Here is a 17,904-nt window from a genome sequence, read left to right on the forward strand (position 1 = left end):
CATACATTACAAACATCGTGAGGAACATCGGGCCCGGCAGCATGCTCTGTACCCCTCAGGCATCCCCATAGTGGGACTCGCCCTCCTTTCCCTCTACCCACGAATCAGGTGCTGAAAACAGGTCACCACTAGACCCCTCTGAATCACTGGGAGCCTCATGCCCCTCAGCGGCAAACCCCTCCATACACATTGAGCGCCACAGCAACAGATCCTCCTCTAATTTATCTTCCTTCCTAGACATTTGCATGTGGGTTTCCTCCGCGAGCGTCCACTCCCGCACGTCCTTGAGCCAAGTAGTGACCATAGGGGCCCTCTCACCCATCCAGGTGATAGCAACCCTGAGCCTGGCAAGCACTAGCATGAGTTGGAGCAGTTTGTATGGAAGTTTCCTTTTTTTGGGCTTGGGCACTAACCCTAGCATACAATGTGAGGGGGATAGCTCAAGACTGAGGCCAGTGGTAGCCTTTAGGCATCAACAACCCCCGTCCAAAAACTGCCCACCAATGGACACTCCCTGGCCAGATAAAGAAAGCCCGTCCCCTCGATGCCACATCTGGGGCAGTTATCCCTCCCATCCTTCGAATAGCGACTCAACGACTTTGGCGGAAGGTAGGTGCGGTGTAGGAAGTTAAAGGGGATTAGCTTAAAGCGAGCGTTGCAGGACACCCGGCGAGTCAAGGACCCAATGCGCCTGCGCTGGCCCTGGTCCAGGGTCTCTCCCAGATCCGCCTCCCAGGCAGCCCAACAGGGCGGCACCGGGGGGGGCTGAATCCCGTTTCATAGCCGCATACAATAAAGCAATTAACCGCCGTCCTCTGCCACAGGTCAATAATATGTGTAAGGATTGAGTCATCGGGGTCACCTCTGGGCACTGTGGCCATATCGCGCGCTCAATGGAGCGCAACCCCTGATACTGCAGGTATTGCCCGCTGCCGAGGTCAAATGACTCCATAGCCTGCTCAAACGTCAAAAAGGACTCCGAGGGGTACAAGTCAAGCTTGCTGATACTTAAGGGAGTTGCACTTGTTATGGCATTCATGATGCTTCATAACATTCTGTGCTATTTTGTACTTTCAGGTCTTTAATCCCTACTAGTTTATAGAGTAATGTGTACAAAATAATTTTTGGATGAGGTCCACAGTGAGGTCATATGAGATGTCAGCAGTGTTGTCATTTGAGTTGTCCTAGAATATGTCATGAGTGATGTAGTAGGTGATGTCATAAGGAGTGCATGGCGGGGGCACAAGTTCTAGTTTTCTCTGCTAACTATAACTGGTGACTTTCTGTGCTTTTATTCTAGTTCAAAAGGTAAATGTTCTCACTGACCTGTTCACCTAACTAGAACATTACTTCAACCTTTTTTTTTTTTCTTCAGTGAATTTCTAATTTTTTTTAACGTAAAGTAATATTTTATTACTATATGTACAGCAAACTCCTGGCAGCGCACAGCCTTTGGCCATACAAAGCAGGGGCTTGGCAACCGGGCCTGGCCTTTTTCCATCATGGGATTTAGATAATTTTTCAACGTGCAGTTGTAAAGAAAACACACTGCCCATCAGCCTAGATAATAGCAGGAACACCGTTGCATACTACTAAGTCGCAGGGCCAAACGAGTGGAGTTTGTAGGTGATTTGGCTCCTTTGCATACTCTGCAGTATTTAAAGGGAGATCTGTGGAAATAATTTTTGGGGGATAAAGGGAGGGGGCATCATGCCTATTCTGTCCCGGGCACCCCATTATTTGAAGGTGGGTTCCCTGGTGCCCACCCAGAGCACTTGCCATGCAGAATGTTGGGAGCTGCGTGTGAGCCCCAGGTCCCCCACAGCCCCAGCTATTTCTATACATGCTGCTAAATCTGACATAGCTCCTGCCTGGAGGGAGTAGATATTTATGCAACTCCCTCTGGGCAGGAACAATCTGATCTGTTTCCCTGCCCGCGAAACGGATCACAAGTCTGGTTCCAGCCCGCATGAGCATTTTTAAATCTCCACACGCTTGGAGCAGACTGTTTACTCCCGTTTGGCGGAGTTTTTAAAATGCTCCAATCAGGCTGGAGCAAACACAAGGTTCCCTGCTGGTGCAGGCAGGAAAAATGCTGTGTACTGGGGATGGGCTTCACGGGAAACTGCAAGTTAGCTGGCCCCCGGGGATGGAGTCCTCGGGCTATTGATGGCTCAGGGGATGGAGGGGCAGCTCTGACCTCAACCTTATTTTTTCTAAGTAACCGCTGACTCCACTTTTTTTTGTAAGTTTGGCCCCAGCTATGGGTTCCCCGGGCCTAAATGGCTCTGGGAGGGTGGGGGCGAATTTGGTGTAATTCAATTCAGTTTTTGCTGTAGCCCTGCCTAAATAAGGCTATGGAAAATGCATGGGGATTTTGCATTTTGCCCCCCCCCCCCCCCCCAAACACCCCTCTTGATACATCACCATAAAACTTTTGATGCATAAATTAGTCAAAAAGTAACACCTTTTTGGAATGTTTTGTGGGGATTCATCAAACAGGGCCAAAGTTATTAGCAACACAAAAACTAATTTCCTATGGAAGCACTGACCGAACCAGAAATACCCAGTAGCGACAGACACTGGGAGACGCACACACAATTGTCAGGTCATGGGAAGGCATGGGCAAAATGGTTTCAGATTCTCAACTAGAGATTGCACCAACCAACAATGTCTTGGGAGCATTTAATAGCAGGTATCAAATGAGTTGTTATTAGCATGAGCAGTCCAGTTTCCATAATCCTGCACTTAATCTCAATCTATTCTGTTGGGGTACAATACTGAGAAGACTGTCAACACTGCTTTCTGAAAATGGACCTTGGCCATCAACCCTTCCAACACCAGGCTTTAATGGAGGAATTTTTTCTTCATTGCATACCTAATTCAAGAAACACTTAGATAGCTGCTCCTACTAGGTTCAGATGGCGTGCACATCGGGGCATTCCAGTTTTGTCTGTTTCCAGGTTTGCAAATACACTACGTAATGAAGACACTGTGCATGTATGTTGTTGGGTCAATTTGGAATGCTGACGTACATAGGCAAGTTATAAATGAGTACTGGGAGCAGACAATACTAGAATTAAAACTATACTGTCTCTGGTTACCAGAGACCAAATTAACCTGGGTAGTAAGCTGAATATTGGTAGGTGGTAGTTGTTTATGATTTGCTAATGATTACATATATACGTTTTTGTTTAGCAGCCCATTTTCTGGGCAGTCTTTCACAAAGCGTTTAGGTGTATTTTAATTTCTAATCAAAATATTTGTTTCTTTAAGGAATCCACAGATCCAATGGAGACACGGTTTTTATTGGCTGACAATCTTTACTGTAAAGCATCTGTTCCCCCCACGGATAAAGTTTGTTTGTGGTTAGGGGTAAGTACAGTTGGGGCTTTCTCAGGTCTTAACATTTTATGTTCAAAGCAATAAACAATTTTTTCTAGCCTAAATTCTTCCTGCAGAATGAATACAACACCAAGAACTGATACGTTTTCTTTGTAACAAAACGCAGTTCATGGTTGTAATGGAATTTGTTGACCCCATTGGGATATGTGTTGTTTCCTCCGTTCTACTTGCAGCTCAGAATACTTAAATCACCATCCCATTTACTGGTTTTCCCAGCAGTCACTGGGAACACACATTCTAGTCTTGTGCTTCTCTGGTGAAATGATCGACATATCGAAACTGAACATGTGCTTGGTCCTACGAAAGCTATGCATGTCCACTAGGAACTTGGACCTGTATGGGTAGAAGCAAACGCAAAAGGCCAACTGAGAAAAGTCTGTCTGATGGCATAACTAGCATATTCCTCTTTAAGCACAGCTCTTGTGTGTAGATTGGAAAAAACTGGGTGCAGGCTTAGCGTGCCAAGGGAGATTTAAAAAGAGGTTGTACTTTAAAATAAATTAAGGCTTCTTAGGACACTTCTGCAATCCAAGGAGGAGAAACTATAGGGATTATAGAGCTCCCTCTTTTCTAAAGAGCGGAACACTGCACAGCAGTCACATTGCACAGAGAGGTCATAACTACTCACTCATTCCACTGTACAGGCAAGAATTTGCCCTATTTTAGAAGATGAGGGCTCGAAGGTGATCACATGTTTCAAGATTAAAGCCCCAGGACTGGATGGATTTAATGGGAAGTTTTACAAATCCTTTGTTTTGCGGGTATTCCATGAACTAACTGGGCTGTTCTATCATTACGTTGTGGTAAGAGCATATGTTCCTCTATCACCGAGGCCATCATCTTTGTGATCAGAAACATAGGCAAGATATTGGTTTTTGCTCTTCATATAAGCAGATAGCACTCCTGCAAAAATTCTTGCCACTAAACTTAAGAAAATCCTGCTGGTATTGATCCGCGCAGGACAGCGTGGATTTTTAGTGAGTAGACCCACAACATTAGACACACAATACACCTGGTGGAAAAGATTCAACAGGCGTAAACCCTAACCCTGCTTGTATCTTTTGACACAGACCTGGTCTTCAACCGGGTAGACTGGAATGTACTAGCAACAGTCCTCCTGAGATCAGAGTGCAGACCCACATATGTGGCTATGGTAATAACAAACTACTGCAATGATTTACTCCAATGGCCATCTCGCAGCCTTTTTGATCGGTAAGAAACTTGACAGGTGTGTCCACTATCACCACTCCTATTTGCCCTTAGCATAAAGCTTTTGCCTTGCCTCTTTTGCTATTCGGCAACTATACAGGAAAACTGGGAATATCAAAAATACCTCTGAACGATTTCATCCCGACTTAGACCCCCACACCTCTTCAATGCCCCAGGTCATTAAAGGGCTACAAGATTTGAAAACTGTGTCAAGGTGCAAAAATATGTATACGTCAGAGTTCCTAAACCTGCCTCTTGGCCCGGTGGCAGGATTGACCTGCCCTTTCAAATGGGTAAAATCTGAGCATTGAAATCACGATGCAGACAGCGCATGCTATCCTCCATTCCCTTTTTGCAAGACCTTATGGGAGACCTAAATAAATTGAAACCAATGTTGGCTTAGTGGGTGGCAAGAAATAATTTGATTGAAGTTTATGTTCTGGTGATAGTTGCACATTTTTTTAGGCCATCCTGCTTTTTGAACAGGTCCACAAAATAATCTTTAAGTTCATATAGAGCGGCTACTGGGCCAGGCTTCCTCTTAGACCGCAACAAGAATCCCATCTACTGGAGGGGGCCTGACCCTGCCCAATGTCCATATGCACTACGTGGTGACGCACTTTCCACTTTGTAGTGATCCCAAGCCTTACAGAGGGGGGTCTAAGTAATGGTGGACCTATGTTGCAGCCCCTGTCCAATCTAATCTGGTTAAATAAACAGAGATCCCCTAATACAAATCTTGGCATCACTGTTTGGCCTATTATTCATGACGGTTTTATATGTGAGGGACACTGCCTTACTGGGGATCTGTTCCTGCAGGAGGCGGCCCTCCAGCGAGGCGTATTCGGGGAGTTCCTCTAGCGATGCCCCCTCCGCCCTCCAGGCATGCCTAAGTTGCATATACTTTAAGAACTAGGAGCGGTGGAGCCCATACTCTTTTTGGAGCGACGGGAAGGATTGCAGTGCCCCCTTTTGGACTACGTCTCCTAGAGTAGAGATGCCTATGGCGTCCCACCCTTGGAACCCCTTTAGTTTGTGTAATTCCTTCAGCCAGGTGCAGTGCCACAGTGGAGTTTGCTTCGTCGGTTTGTGTTCCCATTGTATAGCCCTCGTCGCCCTCTTCCATGCTCCCAGTGTGATTCTCGTAGCCGGCAGTAATCCAGACTGTCCCCTCCGTCCGTACAGGTAGTAAAGACAGGTGTGGGTGCCCATCATGTGCCTTTCCAAGACATAAGTGGGGTGTGTGGCGGGCATGTGCAGCCATTCATTAATGGGCACCAGGTGTTCTGCCCAGTAATAGGCCTCCAGGTCAGGCAGATAAATTCCAGCATCATACTGGTGTCTCTGGAGGGTCGAGATCGCTACCCTTGGCTGCTTACCCAGCCATAAATAGGACCGTAGTGCCGCGTGAATATCACGGAACACCTTACACGTCAAAGGGAAATATTCATTCTGGAATGCGTACAGAAATCTGGGGAGCGTAACCATTTTAAACATAGCCACCCGTCCCAGAATCGTCAGGGTAAGCAATTGCCACCTATTGGCGTCGTCCGAAAAGGCGCGCACGACCCGGCTAATATTACGGTCGTACGATAGGGCACTATCTGTCGTGATGAATATCCCTAGGTACATAAACCCCTCCCGGGTTGTGAGCAGTGTCTCAGGCAGCGTGGGCCACTCCCCCTGACCCTGTGGATCATTTAACGTCGACTTGTGCCAATTAATCTGGTACCCGGACTTATCACCATATCTGTCGAACTCCTCAAACTGGGCCGGCACCGTGGTTTCAGGGTGTGTGACATAAAGCAGGACGTCGTCCGCGTATAGTGACACCTTCTCCTCAGTCTCATCCGCTGGTCCTATGCGGAACCCAGTGATCCTTACATTTTGCCGTATCGCACAGGCCAACACCTCAATAGAGAGGGCGAACAGGGGGGACAAAGGGCAACCCTGCCTGGTGCCCCTTTGTATTGGGAATGCCTCAGATAGCGTCCCATTAACCCTAGCACTAGGGCCGGTATACAGGAGACCCACCTTACTTCGATACTTGGGTCCGAAGCCCATACGTTCCAGCACACCCTCCAGAAACGGCCAGTGCACAGCATCAAACGCTTTCTCAGCGTCCAGGGAAAGAAACCAGTGGGGCCCAGCCCTACCCTCTACTGCCCTGAGCCAGTTGTGGGTCCGCCGCAAATTATATCTTGTGGCCCGCTTCGGGATAAACCCCGTCTGGTCCAGATGGACCAACCCCGTTATCACCCTGCTCATGCGGAGTGCCAGGATCGTGGTGTACAGTTTCGCCTCCACATTAAGGAGGGAGATGGGGCGATAAGACGAGCAATTGTCCGTCGGTTTCCCCTGCTTGTGGATCGGGATAATCGTGGCCTGTCTGAGGTCTAGTGGGAACTGTCCCTCCACTTCAGCATCCAAGAATAAGCCCAGCAGATGTCGGGTCAGGAGATCCGCCGTTTAAAAAAAAAAAAAAAAAATCGGCCGGGTATCCATTGGTACCCGGGGCCTTCCCCGGTCGGAGTCTTGCCAGAGCCACCCTAACTTCCTCCTCTGATATGTCCGCCTCCAAGTCTGCCTGGGCTGATTCTTCTAGTTCCGGGATGGAAATATGCACCATGTACTGCATGGCCTCCTCCTTTGAGCCCAGGTCACGCGCCTTATAGAAGGATTGATAGACTGCCCTAAACGCAGCTGCTATCTCAGCATCTGTGTCAGCACAGCCCCCCCTAGGATCTGCCACCTTGTCAACCCAGCGGGCGTCCCTCTCTCTCCTACTTAGCCACGCCAGGAGCCTCCCGGATTTGTCTCCCACATCGTAGAGGCGGTGCAAAGTAGCCAGGGCCTGCGTCTTTGCCTCCCCCGTCACCAATTGTCTATACTGGGTTTTCAGATCTGACAGACGCCGAAGGTGCCCCTGGTCCCTGGAGTGCAAGTGTTCTTTTTCAGCAGCTAGAATCTGCGTTTCCAACGCCTGCAACTCAGCCTGAACTTTCCTTCTGTCTTCCGCTAGCCTACAATGTGCCCTATCCCGGAGCACCACCTTAAGAGCTTCCCAGAGAGTCACTCGGGAGTCCACTGTGCCAACATTTTCTGCCAGGTACACCCTCACGTCTGCTCTGAGTCCCCTCAGGAGTTCTGCGTTTTACAGATCCCATGCCGACAGACAGTGTCTTGGGACCCTCCCTCCGTCTCCTACCCACCTCTACCAGTAAGGGAGAATGATCAGACACGCCTCGCCATCTCTGAACTCCCGGTCCCCCCAACTGAACTGAAAGCTGCTCCAACTCAGCCCCCCTCCCCCCACCCCACCTTCCTCCCCCAGAAGACCCATCATCCCATGCACTATGTTGGGTTCATTTTCCATTGCACCATTCTCGATCCTCGCTTCTATTCTCAGTGCACCAGAGAACCAAAAACTGTCCCAGACCTATTGGTATTGCCAGTGCTGGTTTTCTTTGGTGTGTACCAACCTCATTTGAATCTATATATAAAAAGTGTGTCTTGGTGCCAAATATTCCAGGAGAAGAGCAAAAAGGATGTAGGTTACATGAATTTCAGAAAGATGGTCAATAGATGTATAAGAACAGGCGGCAAATTCCAAATCTTGACAGCAAGAGAACGAACAACCGCCTAGTTTATAACACCTCATCCTAGGGACTGCTGCAAGCGTTTGATTAGCAGAGAGGTCTTCTAGGATGATAGTTGAAGTCTCTTACTGAGGTAGTCAGGCTGGTAAGATGTATGAGTTTGAGTGAAGAACAGAATTTTGAACTGTGAATGATTTGTAATTGGAAGCCTGTGGTGGGCCTTCAAATGTTGTGAAATATGATACTTGCCAGGTAAGTTCAGAATGAGTATGGCTGCTGAGCTTTGAACAAGTTGCAATTTGTAGACCAAATAATATTGTCTTCACAGGATGTGGGACGGCAATCAGATTTTCGGACTGTGACAAGCAGGCAGAACAAGAAATTATATTGTCTTAATTTTCTGAACTCGGAGAAACCTCAGCATTCGATGACTTGCATGCTTGACGTCCGTGGCAGTTTATCTGATTTCATTTTTACTGTATAATATACAATGCATGAGCCTCCTTAATGGCTCATTCCTGTTGTAAGTGCATAAGAGTAACAAGGTGAACTTAGTCCAGCTCATGTTTAGATTAGTGAGTGTATCACAGCCATTTTTTTTTAAACTTTTATACTTATTGTGTTTTTCATCCAAGGCAAATGTAATGCTAGAATACGATATAGATGATGCTCAAACTTTGTTAGAGAAGAATTTATCTACAGCCACGAGAAACCTGGATTCAGCAGAAGAGGATCTGGATTTTCTTCGAGACCAGTTCACTACAACAGAAGTCAGTATCCTTTGTTTTAAAGCAGCTATGATTTGCCTTCTGGTCCTACCAGTGTTCAGTGATAAAACCATTAGCTTAATGTAGAGGGACTTGGATTTAAAAACACATGTTTGTTAGATGATTGTTTAACAAAATTAGCTGCTTGTACTTGTAAAAAAGGTAACTGAATCACAACAGTAAATTACCCTAGCAATTAAAATAATCTTTTGCTGTAGTGACATGGTATCTCAGCATGATGGCAGGAAGCTTAATGTTGGGTGAGATTACCAATTGATTTTATTGCCAATGAAACTATAGTACCTGGGCTCCTGGCTTGTAGAATGTGTGATTGAAGAAAAGCCCAAAATAGCCAGAGAGGAAAATTACAGAAGTGATAAAAACCAGGACTTTTCTATTTTTCGTTGGGTCGGAGAGGTCGACCATTGTCCCCTTTAGGTCTTTATGCTAGAAGAATGATAAAGTTAAAATGCTTCCTCTGTTTTTTACTCTGAATTTCCTGGGCATGTGGTCACCACAATCTTGATTTCCCAAAAAATGGAAATTGGGGTAATAAGCAAAAGAAGCCACAAAATGTACAGCTATAAGCAAACAGAACTGTATATTAGGCATCTCGAAAGTGTGTTGGTATGCAAAATAGTAACTTGCATATTTTTGTCATCAAGATTATCAGTCTCATTTAAATAGCTCATAGTTCACAGGAGCCTCCTAAAGTCCTACTATCCATGTTGTAGGAACTGAGTGATAGAAACATATTTTCACCTAGTTAATTTAAATGGTGACTATCGTTGCAGACCATGGCTAAAGGAGATTTTGCCTCTGCATTTATTAAGGATCTGATGTGTTCTTGAATTTTAACTTAAGTAGACCGATGGTACTTTCCACATAGGTAAGCTGACAAAGGTATAGAATCACACACAATATCTGGTGTTGCAATTCGGGAAGTGTTCTATTTTGTCTCTTTAGTGCGTGTTGTATTGAAATTCAAGGCAATAGTTGCATGTGTGTTGACATACAATACATATCCTGCATTTATAAAAACCTACAGTTTTAGGAGGTAAAGAACCCTCTTTTTAAAGTCTCTTTTGATAAAAAGTTTAGGCAACAAGTTCTTCAATGTGGGCCTCTTTTTGTGTATTACACGTGTCATCACACATATAGTAACAGTAAGCACATTTACTATATTATTGTCCAGCATTGGGAAGTTCTAACAGCAGACAAGGCTTTAAAGGAGCTATGGGTTAGAAACCTATTCTGATCCACAAAATGGTTCCCACATTGAGGAGTATTCTGTGTTAAAGCGTTTTGTTAAGCAGATTTACTACCTCATGAAGTTAATTTTATAGGTTGTTTTCGAAACTCTTGCTAATCAACTTGTGGGTGTACTGCTACGCATTCATTGCGGCCCCATGCATGTAGGCCCATTGACATGAAATGCTTTAGCTTGGTAGGTTCCTCTGAGTGCCGGCCAAGCCTGGTCACAAATACTGCTGACCTCCACTATACTACTCTATGCCAAAACAGCAGCCAAGGTGCTGTACAGCATGGCTATAAGACATTGGCAAAGCCAATAGCTCGCACATGGGTAAAACCTGTTCACTTTGCCAATGCTTGTCTCTATTTAGCACTAGGCGTCTTGTGCTTCCGTCCCAATTACACTCTCATTTACCCATATCTATCATCCTTAAGCTGGTGCTTCCACCTTTTGTTGTTCTCCTGAGACTCTGGTATCATGCCTTCCTTCTTGGTTGCAAAAAGAATAGATGATGGACGGAATGCTGAATTAATCTAACATTCAACACCAGTCTCAGATCGGGGTTAAATACTTATTTTTCCTCACTCCATTCCAGTTTAGACCCATCCGCATGCAAATCAGTCTTAACCCTGTTCCCCATGGGAACAGTCCCGCGTGAACTGCCAGGCCAGGTCTTCACTGCTTCACTGGACCAGAAACCAGCATCCTGGGACTGGTTTCAGGGTAACACCCCTCATCAGCCAGGCTGGCTTAAATTGGGTGGTGTAGCGAGCACGGGACCCATGCCTGGGCATACCCGTCCCACTTAAGCCGACAAATGCAAAAAGAACAGATTATGGACGGTCTGTCTGGGCTGCGGGTCAACTGGAGCTAATCCTGTCTGTACCCTTTTAGCCCAGGTGACACAGACCTGGCGCTCTGCATCAATTGGCGACCCAACACTTCTGCTATCTAGAAATTCGTATTTATTACTGGCAAGAAGACCTATTTGAGGGTAACCTTGGGAGATCGACCACCGTCTTGCGCACGCAAATGTCCTTCTGGCACACACTCCCCTTGTCAGCTGCGGGCCGGATTGCTCTATTGAAGATGGTGGTACTTCCCAGGATTCTGTATTATTTTGCACACCTTCCCATTTCCGTGGCGCCAACTCATTTCAGGAGATTTGAATCTGTGATGAAGGAATTCATCTGGAATGAATCCTGATGTCACATAGCCCCAACAAGACTTTACCTCCCAACAGATAATGGTGCTCTATCGGTTCCTAATATGGAACAATACTACCTACCATCACAACTTCAATGGGTAGGTAAGTTGTTGGCAAGGTTGAAGCTATCGTTACACACTTACCAGCATCAAGTTAGTGCTGCAACCTGTACATGGGAGCAGTGCATAATGCACCTTTACCCCAGAGGCAAGAAGCTAAAGGTCACTTCCCGCTTCCGAGATTTAGGCATGTTGACAGCTAAGCATATGATCACAAAAAGAAGGAAGAACCCACCCCCACCCCCGCCCCTTCCCCCCAGTGTTGATGGCTTGGAGTCAATCGCTTCTAGCTTGGGCCAGGAAGTAGGGCATTGCACTCCGAACTGAAGGTATCCGGGGCCTCCGCAAAGAACCAATCGCAATACATTGGGAGGCTAGAATACAAGAATTTCAGGGAATGCAGACAGAGCGCACGCAGGCCCCCTCACCGGTCACCCCCGGTGTTCCTGGTTGTTGAGGCAGGGAGTTGCAGGCTGGATAGCGATCTCATTATGGGGGCAGTCCACAAGGATCATTCCCCTCTTGCACCCCATATAGATACGATTTGTACACTCCCGCAGCGGAAAGGGAGCTGAACCTGCAAGTGAATTGTAGAAACTGCTCATAGCATGATGTACCAAGAAACACATTCAAATAGTGAGGGTGTTGAATTGGCTGTCTACTACTCACTAAGTATTATCATTGTGCACCCCTCACCCCAAGCCACAAACTTCAAAACCTCCTGGTAACTCGATCACACACACCATGTCACACACACATCACCTACTCGGCTTGTATAACACTTAGAAGCTCGGGGTGATCATGCGCTATAGAGATCCCATAATATGTAAATAAATGTGGAAAGAAACTGTTGCCTGAAGGGAAGTTATTGTCAAATGCTCAGAAGTTACTGTTCATGTTAAAACCTGTTGTAACAACTATAAGTGCAACATCCACGTTGGATTCAACTATAGACATTGTAAGCTTGCTGGAATGTCAAAATATTGTGAAAGCTGTGGCAGTTGCAAGACAAGCATACAACAAAGCATCAATAACCGGACCATAATGCTAACTTTCTGTAATGCTGTTGGACAATGTACACATGATTGTTTGTAATTGTAACAAAATCCAAAACGAAATAAACAGATGTTAAAAAAAAAAACAGATGGGCGGAATGCTGAATTAATCAAACATTTATCCTCGTTTTAAGTGCCCTGGGTATGCACAGACGTGGAAAACAGGGTCAAGACTGATTTACATATGGCTGGGTCTCAACTGGGGTGGCATTGTGAGCCAAAGAACAATGGATTTAACCCAGATCTCTAGACTGGGGGTCAATGTTTGATTTGCTCTGCATTCTGTCCATCGGCTGTCTTTTGCTTCCTTCTTGGTTGGCCTTGAACTTTTTAGGTCTTGCCTAGACTGCGCTTGTGCGATCTTCAAAACATCTTGTTCTCGAAGTTTTGGAGCTTGCCATTGGTTTGCATCATTCTCCCTCATTTCCTTCCACCAACTGATCAATGTCAAAGGGTCTTCTCAGGAGGATTGTATGTTGTGAGCTCTCTTGAGTGCCTGCTTGTAAACAAACTAAATTCGGCTGTATGTCATCCCTCTCCCCCCCCCCCCCCCCGCCAATCTATCCCCATCTGATCTTTCCTCCAGCTGCCTCCGTTTCTTCTTCTTTACCACCATCCCAAAATACAGACAGAATAAAAATACTATGATTCGGCCTGTGGTGATTGCTTCAGATCACTTTTTAAAAACTCTGAATTACTGTCCCGATCTCCACACCCTGCACCTGTTTTCCGCACCACCTATTTTCAAAACTAATAGCGCTCCTATTGGCAGCGCCTACATCGTCACCTGAGCAGGTGAAGGGAGGTTAGAGTGATGGGGGTAGGTAAGTTTGAGTGGGCCTGGCAGAGCATTGGATGGGTTGCGAAAGGGTCTATTTATAGTCCCTTGTAACTTTCCACGAAATGCCATGACTTTAGGTAGGGAAAGCCTGTAGCGCTATTGGCAGCTTACAAAAACATGCAAACAGCCAAAGGCTGTATAGGGTTTTTCTAAGCATCTATACATCTTGGACTGTATGTGTTCATGGCAGGCTGTCTGTAGATGAGGCCTGAAAAGACCAGAATAATGATGAGGTAGTTTGGTGGGAGAGTCTTGGTGAGGAATCCGTGCTGAATTTTGTGACACTACATATGCTTGCTTACTGCCGGTTATCTTAAAAATAACTGAAGTCCCAGATTGCGGATAGTGACAGTCAGTCATCCTTTAAGAGGAAAGCACCTTCTGAAGCCTAAGCAATGGATGAAGCCTGTCCTGCCAACTTCCACTCAGCACAGTTTTCTGAGCTGCCAGTATTATTCTTTTCTTCGTCTGCAGTTATTGGATGGTTTGTGGTCTTTCAGAGACCTGGGTCTTTACATGCCACTTGTTTTCCCTTGAAGGATTGGTGCAAAACTGTTGGTTAAATCTCCCACTGCAGCGCATGGTGGACACATCTGCCATCTTTGGCACTTGGTCATGCCATCACCTCTCACCCTCCTTTCCCATCTCCCCACATTCTTGTCTTACTATCCTGAAAGCTCTCATGCTCTACATCTTGCATATTCGGTTTAGCCTTATCTTGGACGAATCCATCAGGTTAGTGGAGTACAACAGGTGTTATATCTTGTGTTTTACTTTGCATGTTCCCTGATGCTCTGGCCATTGCAGCTCAGCCAGTGTGAATGTGGTGTGTAAAATGTGGGAGTGCATGGTGATGCAATGGAGTGCTTGGGTGCCTGTGAGGTCGAGTGTCAGTTGGAGTTTAGCTGGGCAGCAGGAAGACTGCACCTTGTGGGGCTGTCCTAAGGACCTAGCTATGAATTTACTTATCTGCAACTAAGACTAATAAACCTTCATCTATAACTTATACCTCGGCTACCAGATGTTTCATTACAACATACTGTTTCTGATTAGAATAGCCTGACACAAATGACTAACTATGCCGCAGCCCACAGAGCCAGAGTAGTTTGCACCTTTGTTACTTATTTCCTCTTGTAACACGAATGTCTTTCCCGATATTGTATTGTCAGTGATCTTTAGTGAAGATCCTCCCCCAGTCGGACTGTCATGCCCAAGCAGACTCCCGAGAACATTTGTACTGAATATTTACCTTATGTGCTAAACTGACTGCCTCCTCTCCAACCAGGCGACAAGACCCATATATTGCTCATGCCGTCTGCAGCAGAGAGCGTATTGGATGACGCATGTTGGCAAATTATTGCTGATTTGATATAAAATATTTAGCTACAATGTACTTTGTATGGCGTTCAGCACAAATGATTGGTTACAGCCCACTTTTGCATTATTAAGTCTTGCAATTTTCTTCATGAGTGTGAACCAGTGCTACGGACAATAGTTAAAGAAAGGGAGGAAATGGAGAGAAATTGAAAAGGCAAGGAAAGTAAGTGAAAAGGGGAGGGGGGGGGGTAAATGGGAGAAATGAATCATGTAAGTGACTTTTGGTGTAGTGACCAAACTACCCATGTTTTAATCTGTAATTCTGACAAATGCATTTGCCTACAATCAAGCAGTAGTCAAGTTAGGCTTTTGTATCCAACCTTCAGCTTCCTATCGCAATCAGGAGTGGAACTTTCAGGTATGAAAAACAGATTTGCCAGTGGAATGGTTAATATAATCCGGGTGAGCACAAATGCCCACTACTGGATCAAACATGAAATGGTTGACCGCATTGAAAATGGTTTGAATGCCACCTTTTGTAAAATGTTCTAGGCTAGTGAAGTTACTTTTGTGGTGGAAAAACGTATTTTCTTGTCAACTATGTCAAATTAATTTCAAGTGCGTAGAAAGACAAGCAGTTAAAATGGAGTCATGTCTTCCTTGGCTCAAAAAGTCAGTTGACTGCATCAAGCATCTTTTTCCCAGTTGTAAAGAGTTGTACTTTTAAAATGTTTCAGTCATCTGCTGGGTAGGATTGACATGCAATGTGGCAGAGATGCAACTTAAATGCACACTGGTATATATGCTGTCTGTACACTCCTGCAAGGTACTAATGTGTTGTGCAAACATTATAGTAAATGTATTTGTTTATTTGAGGGTTTTTTCCTTAAGTGATGTTCTTCCAGATATGGCCAGAGTGTATAATTGGGATGTAAAAAGAAGAAATAAGGACGATCCTACAAAGAGCAAAGCATAGTTTTGTCAGATTTTAAGTACTGTTCCAATGTACAAGACACCTTTTTTTATTTTAAATTAATTACCCATACTCCCTGGATTTATTCAATTCGAAGAGAATTGTAAAATATAAAGTAAAAAATGGAAAAATTCCTGATCACTGCTTTATTTATTTGTAACCTAAAACAGGTTTCATGTATGCTTCATGAAACAAGAATAAATTTGAAAGCAAAATATGAGAACTTGTTCAGAGAAGATCTACAAATATTTGGCCTGCTCAATCTTTGTACAAAACCTTGAAATGTGATGTGCATTTTTGAAATCTTAGAACATGTATGTTGTAGGTGGGTATTGTAATTAAATGCTTTCATTTTTTTACCATTTTTGTGTGTTTGTGTTTAATTCACGTTGAAAACTAATTTTTAATTAATGTGACGACTAGATCTTTACGTCTTGCACTTGTCCCCATTTGAAAAGTATAGTCTTGATTATAGATTATCCAAGTTGAAAATGCATGAATTTGCCCAATGTGTGAAGATAGCATATTTACGCTGCAGAATATTTGTTACCCAAGCGTTTATTCTGTCTACTAAACAGTGTTAAGTTTCTAAAGACACCTCTCACCCCCCTGGTCTTTTGAAACAATTGTTTGCTATAAACTTATGTTAGAATATTTGTACAGCGCATGGCTTCCCCAGCAACAGGGTGTCCCAGCGCCAGCGCGAAACACTGTAGCTCTTGTTATAAAGTATTTATGTGGGTTGATAAAAAGACTAACCAAAAAACTTTAAATACCTAAAGGACTACAGCAAGGGACTTTTTTTTGCCCCTCTTTTGTTTTCCCTGTTCCATGTCTTTCCACTAATTTTCGAGGGTTTAAGGGAATTTTCTCTAATCACGAGCAGTATTTTAATGTGTACACTACTTTATGCTGCTGGTGTTTATTTGTGCTATTGCTGCAATTGGATTTCATTTGATTTAGAAGCTTTATCAGCATATCTGATCATTTTAACAAGAAATCTCTCGAGCAAATTTTTTTCTGTGGAAAAAAATCTTCCAAAACCTTGGAAGCTGGCAAGGAGGCGTTACATAAAGTCCATGCCATGTATACATGCATATGACATTTTTTCAAATGTCTGATTTCCCTCCTAAAGAACAATCAAGGTTGAAAGCCTTGGCAGAGGCATCCATGCCATTTCTAGATTTTGGCAATAGTACATATTTTCCATCTGAAAGAGGCATAGCACAGACTTATTCAATTGAAGATAGTTTTATTATTCTCTTTCTGGAACAAAATAGAGGCTACGATAATAAGGATATGCATGCTAAAGCTATTTGTTCATTTTGAAGTCATTTGTTACTTAAAGGCTTTAAGGTCAATAATACATTGTGGCCTGCCCTGTGCTTCTAGGAATTCAGTGCAAGCTTTGAGAAAGAAAGAATTGGCCTTCAATTCTTTTATTTCTTATAAATTCCAGAATAACTTTGCTGTTGCCCTGCAACAACTAAATCGGTCTTTAAGTGAAGTTTACTTCTTTGGTTCTTCAAACCAGATGAAACTAGATTTGAAGAAAAACGTTTTTAAAAGCAAGTTTTGCAAGGTTGACCACTTGCAAAATTGTGGATGTCCGCAAACACACACACTCAGGAATTTATTGGCACCTTGGACCGTCTTAAAATTCTGAGATTTTTATTAAGGACGGAGGGTTTTCCACTCAAATCAGTTACAGAGAGAATGGTATGAATGAACCTGGAGGAACTGATTTTCTCATTTAAAGCAGGGAGCCAGGAATTAAATGATTTTTTTTAAGTTGAGTCCTGAATTTATTTTCCAGAAAATTACTCCCCCTCCCCCCCATTGTTTAATAATAGAATGACAACTGTGAAAGAAGCTCTGCCCTAAGTTGTAGCCCAAGACACTCATTCAATTTATCATTGAATTTAATATTTTTAAAAGTTTTTTTATTGCACAAATATTTGTAAGATTTGTCAAATACTTTGGAGGCGTTAAATCTAATAAATTAAAATGAACTAAATCTAAAACCTTAATCTCTGCATATGAATATCCCTTTGGTGTCCACGACGTTCTCAAAATTTACAGTTTATTTGTTGTTCTTACATTGTCAACTTTTCTTTACAATGATTACTAAATCCCCGAGAACTTGCTTTAGTAGTCCTAGTAGTTTTTTCTATACTAAAGATATTCCTCACTTTTATCCTCAGCAGCATTCCTACT

At 44.1% G+C, this 17,904-nt stretch overlaps 1 protein-coding gene across 1 annotated transcript in view; it reads left to right on the forward strand.

Moving 5' to 3' along the window:
• The window catches only part of VBP1 (VHL binding protein 1), a 58,685-nt gene extending 42,634 nt beyond the window's left edge, over nt 1–16,051 (forward strand). Inside the window, exons 4-6 of the mRNA XM_078688775.1 lie at nt 3,277–3,375; nt 8,849–8,987; nt 15,620–16,051. Of these exons, the coding sequence (XP_078544901.1) occupies nt 3,277–3,375; nt 8,849–8,987; nt 15,620–15,690 (309 nt within the window). The 3' untranslated portion in view covers nt 15,691–16,051. The remainder of the gene's footprint in view (nt 1–3,276; nt 3,376–8,848; nt 8,988–15,619) is intronic.
• Nucleotides 16,052–17,904: the final 1,853 nt, after the last annotated feature.

Source organism: Lissotriton helveticus, chromosome 4_1, assembly GCF_964261635.1.
Source record: "Lissotriton helveticus chromosome 4_1, aLisHel1.1, whole genome shotgun sequence".
NCBI lineage: Eukaryota > Metazoa > Chordata > Amphibia > Caudata > Salamandridae > Lissotriton > Lissotriton helveticus.